Here is a 23,250-nt window from a genome sequence, read left to right on the forward strand (position 1 = left end):
GGAAGGCCATGCTGCACCTCCTCCACGAGGCTGGGCTCGGAGGGACCCAGGTGGGCTTTTGATGAGAAACCCTGCAAGGTCGTGTTTAAAACAGCATCTCGGGAGGATGAGGCCCTCCTGTTCTCCAATGCCTGGGCTCTATGTCCACACAGAGTGTTGCAGGTGCTTGGATATTTTCATTCAGGGAAGGTGGGGCTACATGCTTTGTGAGACACCTGTCCTAGGAATTCACAAGCTCACGGTTCGGAGCGATCTTTCCTGACTTGACTCGCATTCAGATTACTCACGTCACTTGATAGATTTTCAGCTCAGTCCCTTCCTGAGCCGTCCAGGCAAGCGCAAGATGAGAAGGTGGCTGACGGTTTGCTGCTTGCCTTTCCCCCAACCAGAGACTAAGTGAGAATCAATATTCACTGGCTTCTGATACGGAAGCACTTGCACGAAGATACATTTTTAATTCGATTTAAGACGGGAGCAGGTAAGTTGAAACCCATGACTCATTAAGTATGCCTTTAAATTTTCATTTGATCCAACAGTGGTGAATCAGACAGGGAGTGGGTTCCCCGAGACGGCTCTGAGGGTCTGGGCTCTGGGGACATGATGGGCTGGCTGCCTCGTGGCAGAGTCAATCAGGACCCCGACGTTCCAGGAAAGGAGTCTGTCCTGGCCAAGTCCCTGGAGTTTCCCCCGGAGCTGCCCCCGCCTCCACCAGCCCCGTGCTTGGTGCTGCGAGAGATGAAGGGCAGGGAGGCGGGGAGGAAGAAGCAGGAGAGAGGGCGGGGGAGGAGCTCTGCTCCCAGAGAGGAAGGCACCCTGCAGGAAGGACGCGAGGCATGGCTGATGTGACAGATGGTGAGGTGAGGACGGCAGGAGTCCTATGATTCGGGAGAGAGGCGGCTGGAGTAAGGGGAAGTGTTTGGACACCTTCCCAGGACTGTCAGACCAAAGGGACCCTGCGCTGTCCGTAGGCACCATTGTGGGCTGCCAGGAGCCATAGTCCCCGAAGTTGCTGTGCGTGGCCCTGACACGGGTGACTCTGCAAAAGCTTTCTTACCACAGCTGTTGGGCCCTGTGGGCTGGTCAGGTGAGCCCCGAGTACTGCCGCCTTACATGGATGGGCTGTTGACCGTCACATTCATGGTTCCCTACTACTGGCAGAACAAGGCATTCTTTGGCTGGGATTGTGGGACTGTGTGTGTGTGTGTGTGTGTGTGTGTGTGTGTGTGTGTGTGTGTGAGAGAGAGAGAGACCTAAGTCAAACAGCAAGAGTCCTTGGGTTCAGGGGAGAAGAGGGGTCTGTGTGAGCAGACATCAGACCTGAGAACTCAAGGGCGGGTCAGCTCACCCGCCTCTCATCTCACACGTGCCCCTGGCCTGTCCCTCTACACACAGCCTGAAAGCACACCTCAACCCTCCTCTGAAGCTGGCTCTTCTGCCAGGGCTGGGGGAAGGCAGCCACTGAGGCATTCCCAGGAAGGTGGCCCCTTGGTTCCAGGTCCCAGAGCCCCAGGGGATCGGAGGAACAGAAGACGGGCCCCGGGACAAGTCAGCCTGCAGGAGTGAGCAGCAAGGCCCTCTTTCTTCCGGAGTCTCCAAACATGTTCTCTCTGGGGCGTGAGGCCCTGGCGAGGACTGTCACTGCGGGCACCCTGAGACCTGGAAGAAGGTACCCAGTGTCTGAAGACAGAGCTGGGGCTCACTGCCTGGGACAGGACCCAGGTTTAAGGTGTCCTGGTGAGGCCCCAACATGCTGTAGAAGATGTAAATGTGGGGTCCACCTGCCTGCATCTTAGACCACAGCAGCTACCCTGAAGGTGTGATCAGCTCCAGAGAACAAGCATCCTGAGCGGGAGGAAGAAGCTGCCCAGCCCTCTCCACGGTGCAGGCCTGGCTGTTTCCACACCCATCCGGTTTCTCCTGCCGTCAGTGCGATCAGAAGCATATAATGAGCACCTACTGTGTGCCAGGCCCTGTGCCAGACACTTGAGACCTGGACGTGGGCTCTGGTCTCGAGGACTGAACGATCCTGACAAGGAAGCGAGTGTTTACGACACAGGGTGCTTTGTGCCATGGATGCGCCCAGGAGGAGCAGCACAACTCAAACTTGGAGGGCGGGGCTGGAAACAGGTGCGGGAAGTGATGCACTAACCTTGCGCACAAAACTGTAGGGAGCGCAGAAACTCAGCCATCTGGACAAATACGATCTTAGTGCAATAGTATGATTTTAGAAAATCAAAACTGATGCCTATAAATCAAATCCAACATGAAGAAAAACACCAGAACTTAATAAAAAGACCAGCTCCGACCCAGCACTTGCACAGCTCACCTCACTTGTCCCACCCTAGTCCTGGCCATCAGAGCCTGTCATTATTGAAATGCTATTTTTCAATCATGGATATTTTGCATTAATCTTGGTTTTTAAAAAATACTACATTAAAATGTTATTTAATTACTGAGTTCTTTGGTGCCTCCCTTAAAATTATGCCCAAGGTGAGTGTCTCTCTCATCTCAGCCCAATCCCAACCCTGGCATCAGGGAAGGCCTCCTGGAGGAGGCCTTCCTGGAGGATGTTTAAGCTGAGGCCTGAAGTCTGTGTAGGAGCCAGCAGGTGAAAGGAGTATGTGGGATTCATTGCAGCATTATTTACTAACAGCCAAGCCATGGAAACAACTTACATGTCCACTGATGGAGGGACAGGTAAAGAAAACGTGGCACACACATACAATGGAATATTTCTCAGCCACAAACAAGAAGGAAATCCTGCCATTTGTGACATGGGTGAAACTTGAGGGCATTATGCTAAGTGAAATAAGTTGTACAGAGAAAGACAAATACCGTATGATCTCACTTATATGTGGAATCTAAAAAAAATGAACTCATAGAAACAGAGAGTAGAATGGTGGTTGACAAGAGTGGGGTGGGGGAAATAGATGCAGGTGGTAAAAGGATACAAAGTTCCAGTTATAAGATGAGTAAGTCGGGGGAGATGATGTACAGCATGGCGACTCTGGTTAACGACAGTGTATGGTATATTTGGAAGTTGCTAAGAGGGTAGGTCTTAAAAGTTCTCAACACATACACACACACAAACTGTAAGGTGAGGTGATGGGTGTGTTAACTAACCTTACTGTGGTAATCATTTCACAATATATACATATATCAAATCAACACGTTGTACACCTTAAATTTACACAATGTTATATGTTAATTACATCTCAGTAAAGCTGGGAAGAAGAGAAAGGCATTAGTGGGAGGGAGAGGAGAGGAAGGACCCTTCAGGTGGGGGAGGAGCCCATGCAGAGTCTCAGAGGCTGTTTGCAGGACTGCAACGATAGCAGTGATGATAACTAACTAATCGTTACGATCATAACGAACTTTTAGTTATAGAACTAATCACTCTAGCGCTATGTGCTGGCAGCCACTCTGAGAATTTTACATATAGTGAATCATTTCATCCTTACAGTACACTGTGACCTAGGTACTATTATCTCCATGTTAAAGGTGAGGAGACTGAGGCACAGAGAGGTGATGTAATTATCCAAGGTCACAGAGCCAGGAAATGGTGAATCTGAGGTCCAAACCCAGGTTGTATGGTTCCAGGGCTCCTCACCACCATGCCACATTGCCTTTCCACAAGCATGAGTACTTTCCACCAGGTGATGAGAGATGAGGCTGGAAGAGGCAGGCAGGGCCAACCCACAAAAGGGCCTGTTTGACCTGCTAACGAGACTGGACTTCAGAGTGTAGGCAATGCGGGCTCAGGAAAGGGTTTCATTCCACTTGGCATTTCATAGTGTGGATTTTAAAACGTCACGCTGACTACTGCCTGGAGAACGGTCTGGGGGCAGCAATTCTGGAGGCAGGGAGATCGTTCATTCATTCAACAAACATTTGAGTGTTTCCTTAGCATGAGCCACTGTGCTGGGTACTGTGGGTGAGACAGAGAACAAGGCAGACACAGGCCCTGCCGCCATGGAGGTTCCGTTCTAGAGGGAGGCTTCCAATGATCTGGAAGCTGTTTTTTTGTTTTTTTTTTTTTTTTTTGCAGTACGGGGGCCTCTCACTGTTGTGGCCTCTCCCGTTGCGGAGCACAGGCCCCGGATGCGCAGGCTCAGCGGCCATGGCTCACGAGCCCAGCCGTTCCGCGGCATGTGGGATCTTCCCGGACCGGGGCACGAACCCGTGTTCCTTGCATTGGCAGGTGGACTCTCAACCACTGCTCCACCAGGGAAGCCCATGGGAGCTGTTTTGACAGCATCCTGGACTGGGCACAGGCAGAGGGGATGGGGAGAGGCAGAAAGACTTGGGAGGTCCAAAGCAGGAAGAAGCCACAGGCCACACTGAGATTGAGCAGACAGGGGATAACGGGGAGGCAGGGGCTACGATGACTGCAGGGCTTGGCCTGGGTACTGGGTTGCTTTCATCTTCAACACATGTGGAGGGAGCAGGGCTGGAGGGTCACTTGGCACCTCCACGGGGACAAACCTAGTAGAAAGGGGCTACGTGGGTCTTATGCCCACGAGGAAAATCTGGTCTAGAAATACAGAATTTGGATTCAGCTCATAGAGGGTCATGAGAAGAATGAGACCACCCAAGGGGAGACATCAGTCCGGACAGAACAGCTAGGGACACTGCAGGGACCAGCAGAAGGCTAGTCTGAGATCCTGCAGGGAGCGGAGCCCCGGAAGCTTAGAGGAGAATGAGTTTCAGGAAGGAGACCAACAGCATCGAACGTGGCAGGGAAGTGTAGAAAGGACTGGAAAGCAGGTCAGTGAAAGGAGCTCACTGGATACTGGCAGGAGACTGAGTGTGATGATGGGGCCGGCCCGGCACTGACGGGAGAAGAGGAAGACGATCCGGGAAGAGTAGGTGACTCACAAAGAAGGCATTTCTTGGAAGTGAAGCAATAGGGAGAATTCAGGTGGCAACTTACGAGGAATATGGCCTTGAGGGGGCAGCTGAAAAGGCTTTTTAAGGTCGAAGAAACTTGACCATAATTAAATGCTAGGGGAGGGCAGAGAGAGAGAGAATATGAATGGATATAACTGAATGAGAGACACTGGTTAGCTGAAATGGGCAGTGACAGCACGAGGCTATGGAGAAGCAGGAGCCTGGGGCCCAGCGCACGCCGGGAGGCTCACCTTAGAGACCAGGAAGCTCCCCTTCCCCCGTGATGCGGGGCAGAGGGAAGAGGTGATCACAGAGAGCTTTCAGGTAGGAGAGCGGGAGGTTGAAGAAGATCTTGTGATGACACAGGCTCTACTTTCCTAGCGGAGGAGGACGAAGTGTCATGATGTTTGCTGAAGGTGAGGGACGGGTTGTGGGGAAAAGGATGCGACGTTGACAAGAACGTCTGCAACAGTCACCTGGAGAAGAGGAATCATGGCTGGAAGGACTGCCATGCACCCTGGGTTCCACGGAGGGTGGAGACAGCTCATTTACAGGGGTGCTGCCACCGAGCAGGGCTGTGTGGCTTGTCCCAGATCCCTCAGAACCTGGAAAAACGGCAGGGCGGTGGGCAGGGAGTCAAGGATACTGTTCAAGGAATGGCTGATGTGTGATGCAAGGGTCTCAGGCTGAAGGAGGAAGGAAGTGAACAGAGGAGGAGCGGGGGAGGGGATGGGGATGTAGAGGCCAAGAGAAGGATGGTGAATGGAGTAGAGGGAGGAACCGGTGGGGGAGAGGAAGGGACAAGGGGCCCCAGAGCAGGTGGGTGGAGTGAAGGCTTCAGAGGTGCCAGAGAGCAAGGTCCGCACTGACAGGATGGGAGAAGGCTGAGAAACGAGAGGCAAGGTGATGGCAAGACCCAGAGTGGAGAGGAAGAGGCTGGTGACATCCGTGAGGAGGGTAGCGAGTGGCAGAGGTGGAGACAGTCTAGGTCAACGGGAAGGGTTTGCACAGAGGTGGAATAGCAATGGAGAGTGAGCGCACGAGCCCACGGCTCAAATGTGAAGCTCACGGGGCCTGTGGACAGGAGCTGCTAGTGCTGGAGAGGGCTCCTGGGTAAGGGTGACCTCGGCGAAGTCAGGTTTAAGGGTGCACTTGGCAAAGAGGGCCAAGGCGTTGGAGAGGGGCATGTGCAGACCATGGAATCAGGACCAGGTCGGGGAAGAGGAAGAACAGAGCAGGATTGGGCTTCCCTGGTGGCGCGGTGGTTGAGAGTCCGCCTGCCGATGCAGGGGACATGGGTTCGTGCCCCGGTCCGGGAAGATCCCACATGCCGCAGAGCGGCTGGGCCCGTGAGCCATGGCCGCTGAGCCTGCGCGTCCGGAGCCTGTGCTCCGCAACGGGAGAGGCCACAACAGTGAGAGGCCCGTGTGCCACACACAAAGAAAAGAACAGAGCAGGATGGTTCGAGAGTTTGAGAGCTCCTTTCAGGAAGCCAGCGGGGCTGGGGGCTGGCCCTCAGACACCCTTGTCCTGGTCTGGATCTTCCCTCCAAGCCCAGCGCCAACCCCTGCTGGGGACACATGGGAACCAAGTCCCCTTGCCCTCCTGCAAGGGGACTCCCTGGGCTCCACAGCCCTGCCTGAAAAGGCATGTGACCTTGACCCTCCTGGCCACCCAAAACTGCAAATCCATAAGCCAAATTCTGACTTGGAGGAAATCACGCGTGCAGCTTCCTGTTATCTGGCCTAACAGAATTCCCCTCTGTAAGTGTTCATCTTTCCCTCTCCCACCTTCTGCTGACCAGAAGCAAGGCGAACACAAGATGCGTGCTTCAAAGACCCTCAGAATTCCATCACGACTGGGCTCTGCATACTCGCTTTCCCCTTTCTCCGCTGTTTTATTCCTATCATCTGTGATCAACCTTACTGTCTTCTCCCCAGGTTTTTCAATTTGTGATACCAAATTGGAATCCTCTTTTATGACAATGTCTGTAGAGAAGGAACTGCTTCTCGTGTCTGTATAAATTCACCACTGGATGTGCTCCAAGAAGAGCAGCGCCGTGTAGAGGGAGAGGAGGGTCTGACCGTGGGCTACGATTTGCTGCCTTTCCAACCGGGTGGGACTTCATTTGTTCCTTCACTGATTCACTGTTCCCTCAGCCTGGGCTGCAGCTTCCTCTCCTCCCCAATGTCACATGGCCGACTGCTCACGCCCCAGACTTTAGCTTAAGACGTCACCTCCTCAAGGTGCTTTCCCTGACCTCTCTTCTTAGATGTTTCCCTTTTCCTTTGCTCTCTTGACACCCTGGTCTTTTTCTTTGTAGCACCGATTGTAAGTATTCCTCTATTCATTTCATTAGCTCCTGTTCTAGACACTGCATGTATAGCGGTGGAAATAAGGGCAAAAATCTCCTCTCTCCTGGAGCCTACTGTCTGTTGGGGCATCAGGGACAACCTGGTTCACCATCTCAGCCCCCACTGGTGCCCTGCCGGCTGCCAGGTGGCTTCCTCGTTTCTCATCTCCCCACCCACTGGAAGGGAAGCGCTATGGAGGCAGGCGTCAGTTATGTGTTGGTGATCACTTAGCACAGTGTCTGGAGCACAGGGACCATGCTGCTCAGTGTGTGAGCACAGCTGATATGTGTTGCACGGGGAGTGTGTCCAATGCCACGCTCAGTGCTAATGATACAGAGCTGCCTGACACAGGGCCCTGCCCTTGGACAACTCCCAGTCAGGTGGCTCTAGAGATAGTTACAGAGTAAATGATGCGGGCCGGGACGGGGTGTGTACCTGACCACACAACCTCTGGGGGCGAAGGGGAGGCAGCTCCGGTCTCGGGCTGCGGCTGGGGGAGGCAAGAGGCTTCATGGAGGTTGTCCAGGCAGACACAGGAATCAGCCTGGGTTCTGCCCTCCCCTCCCCGTCACAGCCCTCGCTAACCACCTCCTGGCGTTTCCTCCTCCGGGACATCCCTGCACCCTCTGCTCTCCATTCTTCCCCTCACCGCCCAAGTCCACCCCTCTCAATTCCTCACCTGGGCATGGCGTTAGGCAAGAGCTGTTCCCCTGCCCCTTCCCTCTACTCTGTCGTATTCTGCAAAGCAGCACGAGATCGCTCAGGAACAAACATCTGATCATTAGTGTGCCCTGCTCATTGATTCTTCCACGGCTTCCCCAAAATCCACGGATGAAAACCCCAACTCCTTGGCGTGGCAGGACCTTTGCCTGCCCCTCCCGCCCCAGCCTCCTATTTGTCCATCTCCGACCTTGAGGTTCACCACAAAACGGAGCCATGGGCAGGGGGCAAAACAGCGTGAAGGTGAGGACTCTGAGCAAGTCCCGGATCTGTATCCTGGCTCTGACACTAAGTAGTAGACCTTGGGTACCTTTCATACCCTCTCTGAGTCTTAGTTTTGTCACTTGTAATACAGAAATGGTAATAAGAACAGCAACCTTGCAGGGTTGTTTTCAGGATTAAATGAGTTTATGTATATAAGACAACTGTCCAAATGTCCAGCACGTGGCACGTAACCAGGAATCAGGAGGTGTTTCCTCAAGGTCATTATTGGCCCATTGCTGGCAGAGCCCAGCCGGCTCTCAGGTGGCTCTAACTTGGTACCTGCTGTCCTTTCTTCCTAATAAACACCCTCCACTTGTCAACTAGACAAAGAATCATCTCTCAGTGTCAGCTCAAGTGCTTCCTTGGGGCTGTACCCTTGAGTCACCCAGGCAGCCTTAGGAGCTCTCTCTCTCTCTCTCTCTCTCACTCCCAGCCCCCTTGGACAATTATTTATTTCTTTATTTTAATTCTGGAGAATAGTTAGAAGTTCAGTGTGGCAGGATGTGATGATGAAAGGAGATGAGGCTGGAGAGATGGTCTGGGAGACTGTGAAGAGCCGGGATCAGCTCCTTACAGACGGGGGCCCCACCCCTACTGCTCTTTGTACCTCCAGAACCAAGCGCCGTGCCTTATGCATCCTGAGCCCTCCAGACCAAGTGCTCAACCAGCACAGACTCCTAATGAGTGACCAGGACAACTTCGGTGCATTAAGACGACCTCTGGGCATGCCTGGATCTCATGGATTTCCTGGGAACCACATCCCACTGTACGTTTCTACTGATGATGGGAAGGGCACAAGCAGGCAGGAGACAGAGGGCAGCTGTACGTGTATCTCTGGGAAGCTGTGCATCGTTCTCTGCACACAATTTTCATGAATGGGATGGAGATGTGGGTGGAGGAAGTGGGTGACATTCGTCCCTCCCATCTCTTTCCTCCCTCCCATCCCTTTCCTCCACCACACTGTCATGGGTGTGTCACAGACTGAAGGAGGTTGGGAAACAGGGGTGAATATGGTGAATATGGGGTGAAGACAAACATGCAGAACATCCAGGTGCCCCAGGCTGTCTGTATCAGCTCCAAACTGGAGCTTGCCGTTTGCAAAAGCCCATGTATTTAAAGAGCGTATCTCATTGACAGATGACTTCCTGCCAAATTTTAAAGGTGCAGCATCCTTCGCTGCTTAGCACCCCTGGCCTCCCGGGGGCCAAGAAAGACTCGTGTGTAGCGTGGGTCCCACTGGGCCTTCCTGAGAGGGGCAGCTGCTGCCTGTGTCTAGCAAACCTCTAGGTCCCAGTGCCTGAGGAAGCTTTAAGGGTATCATGGAAACTCAGTGAACATCTTAGAAACATGCCTGGTGTCATTCCTGGTTGAAGATGGAAAGTTTGGGCCTCTGAGCTTATGGGGATAAAGTAAGAAGAGACAGAGGTCCTGAAAATTGCAGACTGGAGGCTGAAAATGGCCATGTGCTTAACGCTCTGATTGGAGGAAAGGCAGGGTCCAAAAAGGAGCAGAGTCAGGATGCTGGGCTGCTGCCCTTGGTCTCCTTTCAAGCTCAGCTCTAACACCATCTGTTTCAGGAGGCCTCCTGGTGCCACCAGAGTTCAGTTCTGGAGAAGGGGAGGCAGGCACTGCCTGCAGAAGGCTAGACTTGGCCATCTTCCCCCTACTTGCTCTCAAACTTCATTCTGTGGAAGGTTTAGCTTCAACCCTAGGCAACCCTAGGGGATCAGGCTTTCTAAGTCAACCTGTTCTCTCTGGGATGTTGACCAACTCCTTTCCATCCTATAAACGAGTCTTAGCTTCAGACACCAGCTCCTCCAGGGAGCCTTCCCTGATGCCCTCAAGTAAGGTTAGCTGCCCCTCCTTGATATTTCCCCATTTTCTCATACTTCCTGGACTCTAATGAAGACAGACTAAGACTTGGGTGAAGGCACAGATTGTCTTGTTATCCTTGTATCCCGCTGTGGTCTGAACAGTGTCTGTAACATATAATAGGGGCCTAGATGATGTTGGATACACAGGGGACCTTATTTCCAACACGAGTCCCCTGGACTACTGGGCATCCTTTCTGCGTGATCTCTACGGCCCTGCTTCTCCATATCTCCAGGGTGAGGGTCCCAGCTCCTTCCTCCCTTAGGCCGGCCTCCGAGATCTAGCATTAGGCTTCCAGATTCCAGGCTCCAAGTCAGGAAGTGAAGCGACTCCGAGATTGATGCTAAAACTTGTTAGCAAGTTGTATGTAATTTTATAATGTTTCTGGTAAGTGCTAATTGCCTGTTCCTTAAATATTTCTTATTCTGCTGGGAAGCAAAGCAATTGCAAATATGAATGCTTTCCTACAGCTGGCTGCCCTCATGGAGGGGGCCTGAGTTTCTAGGTGCCAAAGACTCAGATATTGACAGAGCTGGAGGCCCCTCCCCCACCCTGACCTGGGATTGTGACAAGCATGATGAGAAGTATTTCTGGGAAATAAATCCCTCAACTTTTCCCACCCAGGACCTCAAACTTTTAATGGGTGGTGGGGGGTGGTGGTGATGATACTGCAGTGCCACCTGCCTGCTCTAAGGAAGTTTTTCTCTACCTGAACAGGGGCAGATGGGGTATTGATGCTGATGGGGCCAGGTATGCCTGGGGGTTTCTGCCTTCAAATGCCTCATGCCACCTGTGGAACACATGCATCCCGGCCACCCTCCCATCCCTGAGCCAAGATGTCTGTCCTGCATGGAATTCCCCAGGAGCTGGGCTAAAAGAAGGGCTAAGATGGGGGTGGAGATAATTCTGAAGCTTTGGGCCATGAGTGCAGGTTAGAAGAGCTGCAGGACTAGGGAAGCAGGGGAGGGGATCAGGCTTTTAAACCGAGTGTGCCATGCCCCACGCTGGAGGCTTCACTGCACGGAATCCTCGCAAGGCCCCTGTGAGATGAATGTTTATCAGCCCTTCTTCACAGATGAGAAAACTCAGGCTCAGGGATGTGGAGGGATTGGCTGAAGATCACACACAGAGCCAACGGCAGAACTCGGTTACAAAGTGGGTCTGTCTGACCCGAGTCTATGGGGACAGTGAAGAATGTGGGCTCTTGGCACCCGAGTGCCGGGAGGTGGTAAAGCGGGATGAAAGGGGATTGAGAGGATGTAGAGGAAGGGTGCCCGATGGTGCCAGGCACTGGGCTACGCCCTGTAGGACCAGATAGATCAATAAACTGCAATCTGCCTAGAATGGGTTCATAGGAGCCAGCATTTGGCTTGGAATTACCATCATTGAGGGCCTCGGATGCCACACGAATGACGACGCTTTATCCTGAAAGCAGTGAGAAGCTGTCATTAAAGTTTTGTGGTTTTTTTGTTTTTTTTAAGTAGCAGGGAACTGTGCCAGATTTGGATTCTAGGAAGATCACTGAGCTGCGAGAGGCAGATGGGTGGGGCTGGGGGAGGGGCCTGGAGTCAGGGATGCTGGGGATGCTGGGTAGGAGGACTGTGTGGTCATCAGGTGAGAGGCGATGAGGGCCTAGCCACGTCAATGACAGAGGAGCTGGGGCGCCGCAGAGGGAGAACTGGCAGAATCTGGGGACTGAGTCAGAGATGGGAGAGGGAGGAGGAGGTGGAGATTAGGCTGAGTGATGGTGTGGATGGTGGTGCTGTTCACTGGGATGGGGACACGGGAGCAGGGGGTGTGGGAGTGGAGACGGAGAGTTTGGTTTGAGATGGTGTTAATGCACTGAACGTTTGTGTCTCCCCCAGATTCAGATGTTGAAGTCCTAACCCCCAGTGTGGCTGTATTTGGAGATGGGGCCTCTAAGGAAGTAATAAAGGTTAAACAAAGTCCTAGGGTGGGGCCCTGATCTGATAGGATTAGTGTCCTTATAAGAACAGACAACGCACTCGCACTCTTCTTCTCCCTCCACCTGCACACACCGAGAAAAGGTCACGTGAGAACACAGTGAGAGGACAGCAATCTGCAAGCCAGAAAGACATCTGGCAGCCATCTGAAGCCAGCCTGGACCAGAAACCAAATCAGCCAGAACCCTGATCTTGAACTTCTAACCTTCAGAATCGTGAGAAAATAAATTCCTGTTATTCAGGCGTCCCAGTCTACGGTATTTTGTTATAGCAGCCAGAATAGGCCTAAGACAGACGGGGTGGGCTTGAGATGTCCGAGGGGGAAGCTATGTAAGATGTGTCGCAGCTAGACATGCAAGTGGGGAGTAGATCTGAAAGTCACCAGGGTTCAGGCTGAGGTTGAAGTCATGGGAGTAGATGTGATCAATGGTGGAAGGTTCTAGAAAAAGAGGATGAAAGCTGAGAGCCTGAGAAGTGCGTGCGCTGAGGGGGCAGTGGGGAGCCATGCAAGAGCTTAGGGGGAGTAGCTAGGAGGGTGGAGGGGACCTAGAAGGCTGCAGGGAGAGAAGCCCAGAGCAGATGGGAAAGGGCACAGTCATATCGGGGCCTCAGGGAACTCGACCACCCACTTCTTCCACAGAAGAGGGCATCTCGCCATGAAGGTGTGAGACCCATGGGTGTCACCCTCAACAAAGGTCAAAGGTGGAAGGACAAGAAGGGAAAGGCAGGCCCATCCTGACATTTAACCCTTCCCAGGCTCTTCTTCCCGCTGAACAAAGTGCTAACTCCTTACAAGGCCTTGAGGCCCTTGGTGACCAGGGTCTGTCTTCTGCCACGTCTGCCTTCACACTTTACACAGTGGCCACCATGAAACACCTCCTTTCCCAGCCAGTCTGGGGAGTGAGGGTGAGGCAGGGGCCTAGGACCGGGGCTATCAGAGCAACCACGGGCCACCTGGGGGACAGGCATGGAGCCACGTGGCCCACAGAGGAGGGCAGAGCCCGGAGTGGAGGGCAGTGGTCATCACGGAACTTTCTCAGCTCCCAGGGGACAGCACCTCTGTGCCAGGCACTGTGCCAAGAGCCTTCGTGATCTCATTTCATAACACTGCACAGCGATGCCATATAGTCAGCATTATTACCTCCATTTTATGAGTGGGGAAACTGAGGTTCAGAGAGACCGTATAACTTGCCTAAGGTCACACAGCTGGGGCCAAGCTGGGATTCACCAGCTCTGGTCCAATTCCAGAGTCTGTTCTATCTTCACAGAAGCTGCTGCCTCTGTGCACAGAACCCGTGTAGCCCCTGTGGGTTAGTGAGGGGTCTAAACGTCCAGACTCGCTTCTCTCTTCCTATTTTGTCATGGTTCCGAGGAGAAGTCCGGCCCACACCTAGTCTGTGACCGGCAGTCACACAGCGTATGTTTTTAGGCCAAGTCTATGTTGTCTTCTATTGTCGCCACAGTACCTAGCCTCGTTCTGGTCACATAACAGGAGCTTAATCAATACTGGCTGAGTGAAATGGCCAACCTAATCCCAATCTCTAGGAACAAGGAACCCAGGCTCATGACTAATTTGACTGGGCTCATGGCCCATTTGACTGGGGCAAAGCTTCGGCTTCTATAAAGATTTGATAAGGAATTGAAATTTTGTAACTTTGGGACGCTCCCAGTATAAGAGAAAATCATGGGCCTTCAAGCTACAGAGACCCAGCGTCGAATCTTGACTCTGCCAGGTCCCACATTTCTGTGTGGCCCTGGGCAGGTCACTTACCCTCTGAGGCTCTGATTCCTCTTCTACAGAAGAGCAGCCATCGTCACATAGCTGTGAGCACTGCATGGGATGCAGCGGTACTATTCAAACTCGTGCTTAGCTACAAATCCCCTCTTAGAAGAAGGTGTACAGGAGGAGATGGAGGCAGGGTCCGAGGCCTCCCTGCTGGGCATCCCCTATCCCACCACCTTGGTGGTCACCGAGGGTAGCCCAGGTCTTTGTGTGACAGTTTGAAAACCCTGAGACAATGAACACACAGCTTCTGGCACATAATAGGCTCTCAACAAACGATATGTCCCTTTCTTTTCCAATGAAATCACACCAAACAAGCCTAACTCCTCTTCCCCACAGAACAGCCCTTCAAATATTTGGACACAGCTCTCAAGTCTCCCCTGAGTCCACTTTCCCCCGAATAAACATTCAGGGGGCTGTTAACCTTGCTCACTGGGCTTGACTTTAAGTCCTCTCCTTATCCATCTCAAGCTGAGGTCCCCACGTCTATGCCCAGTTCTCTGACGCCTGATCAGAAGAGAATAAAGCAACACTCACTCCCTGGGATAAATTCTAGTAGCTGATATTTTTGAAACTTCAAACGACTTGATATTTATTCCCACTTCATCTTATCCTGGTAATTGAGCCAATACTCCACTCCATCCAGATCTTTCTGCACGCTGTTTGCTGACTGCTGTACCATCAGCCCTCTCAAGCTCATGTGACTTTTGTCTTATCCAAGCCATGAATAAGATATGGAAAGATTAGGGATGTGGATGGCACAGAATCATTCCTCCCCACTTCTGGAAACATTCACTGCTGAACATCCGTAGAAGCTCTGAAATGGGGAAACCTTAGAAACCTTTTGAGTCTAAACCCATTCCCATTTCCAGAGTAGTGAGGGCCAGGGCTTGGGCCAGAATCAAGGTCTCCTGATTTCTCGTCTGGGTCTCTTTCCATTGCCTCACAGCTGCGTACATATAACGATGTGCCAGAAGAGCCCATTCACTTAACTACCTATGTACTCACTCACTACTCACCTTGTAATTTGCAACATTTTAATTTTCACATTCTTTATCTAAACTTAATCTTCACAGAAGCCCTGTGCCCGAAGGTGTATTATGATGTCCATTTCACAGATGAAGAAACAGAGCCCCAGACAGGCTCCCTGACTCACCATGGAGCTGGAAAGTGACAGAACCAGGATTTGAACTCAGCACGTTGTCACCCAATAGGTGTTCTCTGTCTGCTGTCCTGTCTCACTTAGATGCATGTTTCCTACTCTTCAAACAGTACATCCATCATCCTTACCCCAGTGGGCCTATCATGGTTTGACAGTGTTCCTGCAGGAAATGAGGGCTAGCCTCCCGTTATGAGTTGAATCGTATTCTCCAAGAAGATGTGCTGAATCCTCACCCCTGGTCCCTGTGCATGTGACCTTATTTGGAAATAGGGTCCTTGCAGACGAAATCAAGTTAAGATGGCGAGCCCTTAATCCAACATGACTGGTGTCCTATGAGAAGAGGAGAGACACACGGGGACGTGTGACCACAGAGGCAGAGATGAGAATGATGCAGCTATAAGCTAAGGATTGCTGGCCACCAGCAGGAGCTAGAAAGAAGCAAGGAAGGAGTCTACCCAGAGTGCCGGAGGGAGCGTGGCCCTCCTGACACCTTGAGTTCAGACTTCTAGCCTCCAGAACTGGGAGAGAATAAACTTCTGTTGTTAAAGCCATCCAGTTTGTGGTGCTTTGCTAGGGCAGCCCTAGGACACTAATACATGTCCTGTGTACCCAGTTTGGTGACAGAATCCAGGTCCTGGTATAGGAAGAGCCTTTGGTCCACTGGGGGTGTGAGTCACACTGAGCAGAGCGAGAGTCCTTTGGACCCTAAATAGTCCCGTGTAGAATGATCATGTCTCCAAATGGGGTGGAGAAGGACGCTTTCTCTCCCCCTCCACTGCCTCCTGTCTCTCTAGTCATTTAAAAGACTTAAAGCTCCATTTCTCGATAAAGCTTTTCCCGATGCCCCAGAAAGGACGGCTGCCCCTTCTCTGTGCTCCCATTGGTTCTGTTTGCTGCAATTATCTTGCTTTAGTAATAGCTCGTTTGTTTTCTCCTGTCTTACCATGATAGCGCAGGCCCCTTGCAGCGAGGGCCTAGATCCGATGCATCTGTTCCCGCAGTGCTGGTCTAGGGGCGGATACCCAACAGGGCCTTCACAAATGCTTGGGGGATGGTCTCTGCTCCACCTTCTGTGGGGATCTGCACTAGCAGTCATCAGGAGGCTTGGCAGTGCATGGAGGGGTGATGGTAAAGGTATCTCCTGGACCCCAGACTTTGCCGTTCCCTTAATGCCTGTTCCCACCAAGAGATGCAGGTCACCCGCGTCTGTACCCTCCTCAGGTCACCAACGGTGTGTGTCTGTCCCTAGCCCTGTGCACATAGTCACTCATCACTATGACACCCAAACAGGGTAGCTTGGGAAGCTACTGTCTCCAGTCTGAAGATATTATAAAATAAGCAAGGCTCAGAAAGTTTATGGGGCTTTTCAAAGGTCTACATAAGCCAGGTATGAACCCAGGATGGAACTGGTGTGTGTGACTGATCCCAGATAATCCTCAAAACAGCCCAGGAGACCCACTGGACAAAGAAGGAGGCTGGGACTCAGAGAAGTTGAATAACATGCCTAAGGAGAGGAAGCTAGTGCAGGGCGGAGCCGGGATTCGAACCCAGGGCTTGTTGACTCCAAACCAGACCCCAAGCGTCTGACTCATTGGCTCCCCAACAGCAGTTACCTTCGTAAGAAGCCTTGAAGCCCAGGGAGCTGCCACTGCTGTCGGTCTGGAAGAGGAGCCACATTTGATGGTTGGTGCTGACAATGAGGTCTGGGACCGACGTACCTGTCAGGCTGTCAGGAGAGAGAGATTCAGAGGCGTGCACCCCACTGTGGCACCCCAAGAGAATGACGGTGTGACTGATGGCATCTAAAGGAATATCTAGGTGCCAGGCCCACTCGGGCAGGTACTGAGCCCCACAGTGTTTCTGGCACTGAGCCCGGCAGCACGTGCTCACGTGCTGGGAGACTCAGGACCACTCCCCTCCGGCCACAGGCAGAGCTTGCATCTCAGCCACGACTCCCCTGCCCAGACTCCAGGGCTTGGAAGAGAGGTCTGTGTCCTCACTTGCACAGGGGAGGGATGGCTGGAGCCAGATCTAATCAAGGGGGTGTCTACACCCCTGCAACCTCCTGTCTTTCCTGTGAACTGTATTGCAGAAAAGACACAGACAGAAACCCATTTCCCCAGTCGGAACCCAGCCAGTCCTTTTAATGAGGCACCTCTTTCCACTCCAGCATGAGAAGTGAGGCTTAAAGCGCAGCCACCACCCTGGGCAACGCTCTTTCTGAAGAAGAGAGTGTAGGCACGGAGAGGACTCTGATTCAACTCACATCTACCAGGCACCTACCCAAGCCAGACCATGTCCCTTTCATGATCTTATTTAATGTCCCCAGTAGCCCAGTGAGGTAGAGGTTGTGTTATCTCCACTGTACAGATGAGAAGACAGAGGTGCAAAATGGGCAGTGGCTTTCCCAAGGTCAGCCTGCTGGAGTGGCAGAGTCAGAGTCCACGGCACAGCCTGGGGCTCCTAGAAGAAACCTGGCTTCCTTTTTCTGCTGGGACCAGACAAACTGTCAGCACAGATGGGGTGTGGGGGGTTGTGAGGGGGTGGTGGGATTAACGGACCCTAATCCCTGCTCTACCCTGGGGTCTCAAAGCTTGAGGAGGGCTGTTGAGTTGGCCGCAGAGAGGGGATCGGTACTCTGTGAGCACCGTGCCGGTGGAGCGGGGAGAGACCACCTGGGATACAGCAGTCTGGTGCGTGTGACATCCCTGGGCTGGGGGCTCTGACATTCTGTAATGAGTAAGGATGGACTCCAGGGTGGTGGTGAGCAAGGGTGAAGACCAAGGCCTCTGCTCTTCCTCTGTGTGACCCACTTATGACAACTAAGGAACCCAAGGATTCTGCATGTGTTTCCCTGAAGTTTTGATATTGATGTTGGCCTAAAGAGATCTGAGGGTGGTGGGAGAGCCCCTGGGCTGCTACAGAACTTGTTGGGATCTCACTCAAACTAGACTGGTCCAGAGACCTGGGTACAAGCCCTGGATCTGCCATTCATTTGCTGTGAGATCTTGAGCAAATGGTCGAGCCTCTCTGAGCTTTTTCACTCCATATAAATGAGGGGTTGAAATGTATGATCCCCCAGAGTCTTTTCAGCTCTGCTGTTCTGCGGTTCTCTCTATGACAGAGCACAATGGGGTCATGGGGGAGACAGAGTGGGATCCTGGCCTCTTGGACACATCGAGCTGATGTACCACACAGGTCAGCATGCCAGGGCAGGTGAGTGATGGGGATGCACAGAGAGGAGGGGAGGGGTTGAGTATGATGGGTAATTCATGTGTCAACCTGATTGGGCCACAAAGTGCCCAGATATCTGACCGAGCATAATTCTGGGTGTTTCTGTGAGGGTGTTTCTGGATGAAATTAACATTTAAATTGGAAGACTGAGTAAAACAGATTGCCCTCCCCAATGAAGGTGGACCTCATCCAATCAGTTGAAGAACTGAATAGAACAGAAAGGCTGACTCTCTCCCAAGTAAAAGAGAATTCTTCCTGCCTGCGTGACTTCCAGCTAGGGCAGTGCTTTTTTCCCACCCTGAACTTGAACTGAACATCAGCTCTTTCTGGGTCTTGAGCCTGCTGGCCTTTGCTCTAGAACTACATCATCAGCTCTCCTGGGTCCATCCCCAGCTCGCTGACTCAGCCTGCAGATCTTGGGACTTGTCAGTCCCCATTACCACACAAAATGATTCCTTATCATAAATCCCTTTTTTTATATACACATCCTATTGGTTGTTTCTTTGGAGAACCCTGATTAATACAGTGGAGAGTAGGCAGCAGGGAGGATGCCCTTCAGGCTGACATTCCACTCCTTTCTCTTGAGAGCCCAAGTCCCAGCCATGTCACCTGACATGGTAGGGAATGTTATTCAACTGCCCTAACAGGATATTCCAGGTAGATGTGAGGAAGGTATGAGAAGCACCCAGAACAGAACAGCTCCTGGACGAGTCAGCTATTACAGAATGGCCCTTTTTTTATTTAGCATTAAGTCCAGAGGGTGTTAGTGTGGTTGGGAGGGGGTGTGGCATGGGATGCTGTCCTTGATGGAAATCAAAAGACATGAATTCAAGTGCTGGTTCTGCCACCAACCATCTTTGTACCCTTTGGGCCTCAGTTTTCCCACCTGTTAAATGGGTGTAATAGCACCTTCCTCACAGGGCTGCTGTGGGAATTAAATGAGATAACTGATGTGAAAGTTCCCATCACAGTGCCTGGGCACACAGCAGGTGCCCAACGTATGTGAAATCTCCCCTCCTTCTTCGCAGGGGAGGTGGATGAGGTCAGGCCTGTCTATCTCTCTAACGCTGGGCCACACGCCCTGAACGGGAGCATTCTTCTGCTTTCGTGTCAGGCTAATGGGTGAAGGAGGAGCCAAATGGCCCCCAGGAGCTGAGACCCAGTGTAATGGAACCCAGGACAGCCCGACATCATCCTCTCCCGTGACTAGATCATGTCAAACCAGCCCTTCTGGCCTCAGAAAATGTGGTCCCAATTCCCTGAAACTATCCTTTTCCCAGACAGTTATGAGCATGGAGGGAAATGAGCAAAACATTTCCATTGTCTCTGTCTGAAGTTAGACCACCACACGTGTACGTGGCCTTGAGGAAAAACTCCTGGGGGAGAAGCAGGGTCTGCACAGACGTAGGCAGTCCAGTGGAATGCTCCAGGCGCACGCAGCAAACCTCTACTCCCCCTGCTCCCTGAGAGGCTGTTCATTCTGTATAATTTCCCTGTGACTTCCTAGCGAGACTCCGGCCCAGTGCTCTGTTTTCCTTGGTAGGAGCAGAGGGAGACGGAAGGATTGTGGCTGAGACAGTGCTGCAGGACACCTTTCCTTGTCACAGCATGGTGGCGAGGGGTAGGGTCAGGGGGACCAAGCAGGACTCGACAAGCCCATCCCCCGTCCCCAGCCAAGGTACCCGAGCTCCTGCCCTGCCCACCACGTGCTCCGCTTCACTCACATGTAGAGAACCGTCTTCTGGTCTCCGTCCTGACCGCCGTCCCCGACCGTCAGGGTGTCGTAACCCCTCTCCAGGTCAAACTCCTCGAAGGCCAGCTTGATCACCTAGGGAGGGAGCAGGGGTTAGGGAGAGGGCAGGGGCTGCCGGGAGAGACTCCCACGGCCTTGAAGACAGCAAGGATCTTCACGTCGCCATGCCCAGAGCGCCCGCGACACCACCCCACACAGCCCTCAATCCAAACTGAGTGTTTCCATGCCACCTTTTTGAGTGTCAACTTTTTCTCTCTGGGGCCATACAGTCTCTGGGGTCCCCTGACGTTTTCCAAAGACGATCATGGTACATCTGGCCGATTCTGGAGGCTGTCATGGCAACACCAGGCACATCTGGCCAGCTGTGAGAGGATGAGACTCTTCCTTCATGCTTTAATGCACAGAAATCCTCGCGGAACTGGAGGCAGATTTTCAGGCCACATGTGGACTCTGAGCTATGCGGTCCTCAGGGACCTGCAGACACTTCCCTCCGCCTCTCCTCTGCCTGCTTTTCTCCATCCACTTTGTTTATTTGTCGAATAAATGAACGTTCCAGGAACGGGCTTTCGACAAGATTCTTTTATCTTGTTTTCTCCCTGCCTGCTACAAATACTCACTAAGCACTCACACCACGTGCCAGCCTAGGAGGTAGGGTTTCAGTGGTGAGCATGGCACGGTCCCTGCCCTGCGTGAGCGGGGAAACAGAACAGTAAACTGATAACCAGAATCCCAGGTGACAGACGCTAGCCTATGGTGGGGGGAGGCGGGGAGGCTGCTTGTGATTGGCGGGGGGAGGCGGGAAGGCTGCTTGTGATTGGCGGGGGGAGGCGGGGAAGCTGCTTGTGATTGGCGGGGGGAGGCGGGGAGGCTGCTTGTGATTGGCGGGGGTTGGGGGGGTGGTCTGAGAGTTCTGAAGGTTCTGGAAGACTGTCGGGGTCAGAAGGGGATGACGGGAGCGGCAGGGGTCTAGGGCGCAAGGCCCGAGCTGTGGCAGAGATGGAACATTCTGGAGTGGTCAGTGTCTATCAATGCAGGTCCACAAACCGAGCAGAGCCGTCAGCTGCCTCATTCTGGGGGACAATGTGGTTGGGCCTTCTGTGCAAGGTGGTGGCTCCAGGAGGTCCAGAACTTGAGACATCTGCCTGCAGCGAGGTCCAAAGGGCCTCATAGCCTCCCCTGCCCCGAAGAGCTGGGCTTTATCCTGAGGGAGGAGCGGCAGGAGAGTTTTAAACAGTGGGTGACGGGGACAGTTAGGTGTTGGAGAAGAACATGGGTCTGGCTGCTCGTGTGGAAACTGACATGGCAGGAGAGAGGCCAGAGCCGGTGGGGCTGATTCGAGGCTTCAGTGGCAGTTAGGTGAGCGATGCAGGAGGGCCACACAGTGGAGACGCAAGAGAGAGACGGCCCTGCAGTCTTTAGGGCTTTGTGACTGGATGGATGTGGGGACTGAGGGAGAGAGGGAGTCTGGGAAGACCTGCAGCTTCCCGGCTTGGGCAGTTGGGTGGTGGGTGACAGTGCCGTTCGTGAAGACAGAACACAGAGTCCCCTCCCCTAACATCTCGTCTGGGCCTCTTTTTGCCTGTTTCAGGCTGGTTTCAATCTGATAAGGATCTTCAGTCTCCCAGTAGGGAGGCTGCAAGTGCTTCTTTGTTTTCTATTCTGCTACTCAAGGAGTAGAGAATTCCCATGGATAGCTTTTCCTAGTGGTGCAGGCTTCCTCTGTCCAAACCAAGCAGCCCAGCAGAGCCTCAGCCCAGGGTGCCTTCAGGTGCCTCGGAAGGAAACTGCTGCTGCACTTGTGGCTGAGCCCCGTACCGCCTGTGCAGTGCCCTCTGCCTGGGCACGGGACTCACGGCGAGAAGCCGTGAGCGTGGACAGACAGGACAGGGAGGGCGGGTGCCGTTGGCTAGAAGGAGGCTGGAAGAGGCTTCCTGGAGGAAATGAAGCCCAGGCTGAGTTTGGGAGATGGACTGGGGTCCGATAAATGGAGAAGGAAAGGAAAGTGATCCAGGCAGAGGGAGAAGCAGGTGCTGGGGCAGAGCGGTGGGGTGAGTCAATCTAGAGTTGTATGACTGAGAGGGAAGCAGAGGGTGGTGATGCCAGAGAAGTGGGAGGAGCCAGGTTAGGAAGGGCTGTCTATCATGCTAAGCATTTAGGCTTTGTCCTGAAGACAAGGGGGAATCATGGAAGAGTTGTAAGTAAATGTACCGCATGAGACTTTTGTTTTAGGAGCAATAGCATTGAGGGCTGGTGGAAAACAGACCGATGTCTGGGCTGTGCAACAGTGTGGGTGAGGGAGGTTGTGGGCCCTTAGCAGGCAGCAGTTGGGGCCTGTTAGAAAACAGGGGATGGAGGAACTGGGGGTACTGACCTTGGAGAAGAGAGACTCGGGGGCAGAGGCAGGAGCAGCGGTAACCCTAGCTGTCTCCAAGGGCAAACGTGGAGATGACAAGGCACTGAGACCCAACTCTGTGACTGTCAGAACTGTCCCACAATGAAAAGGAGTGCATTCAGAGGTAGTGAGCAGCCCATCGCCGGTGGTATGCAAGAAGAGTGAGGAAAGCATTCCTGCTTGGGGCTCTCAGATAGTTTCGACAAAAATACTAGACCCTACTGATAAAAATCCTTGTTGGCTACATAGACACATATTACAGTGAGCAACCTACAGCGAGTGGGGAAGCCTTAGCCCCTCTGGTTTTCCCGCCGAGCAGGCAAGCTCGCCTCCATGTTCCCTGATGACCCATCATCACCATCTGCTTAGGCTGGAATCGCCTTCCCATCTCTTACCCTCCCCAGTCCTGCCCTGCAGAACGATGTTGCCATTTCCCAGCCCAGTACGCAAGGAGGGGCCCTCGGCACCTGCTCCCCTCTGCCCTCCCACCACAGGACCTGTGTGGTCTCCCCTCACATCGGCCCATTCACGACCCTGGTTTGCACAGTCCCCTCCCCCGCCCGCAGTTTCCCTAGCAACATCTCTGCATCCTTGAGCTCTTGTCCAAGTGCTCCCTGATTGCCCTTCCTCTCCTCTCCGTGTCAGGACTTACCTGCTGTACTGCGACTGATCTGTTTACCCGGTCTTCCACTACACCATGAACTTCCTGGAGGGCAGGGGCCAGGTCTCATGGCCTCTGAACCCCCAGCACCTGTCGGTGTGCCAGGCACATGCCACGGGCTCAGACAATGCTGAATGCGAGAACGCTTTCCAAACGTTTCCTGACTCCCCAGCATGGACTTATCGCCAGGCTCCTGGACCC

At 53.0% G+C, this 23,250-nt stretch overlaps 1 protein-coding gene across 1 annotated transcript in view; it reads right to left on the reverse strand.

Annotated features, from left to right (window-relative positions):
* Positions 1-23,250, reverse strand: part of CSMD2 (CUB and Sushi multiple domains 2) — a 668,360-nt gene that overhangs the window by 281,584 nt on the left and 363,526 nt on the right. Inside the window, exons 11-12 of the mRNA XM_079924609.1 lie at positions 19,968-20,071; positions 16,623-16,735 (exon numbers count right to left, since the gene is read on the reverse strand). Coding sequence (XP_079780735.1) covers positions 16,623-16,735; positions 19,968-20,071 — 217 coding nt within the window. The remainder of the gene's footprint in view (positions 1-16,622; positions 16,736-19,967; positions 20,072-23,250) is intronic.

Source organism: Stenella coeruleoalba (genome assembly GCF_951394435.1).
Source record: "Stenella coeruleoalba genome assembly, chromosome: 1".
NCBI classification, from domain to species: domain Eukaryota; kingdom Metazoa; phylum Chordata; class Mammalia; order Artiodactyla; family Delphinidae; genus Stenella; species Stenella coeruleoalba.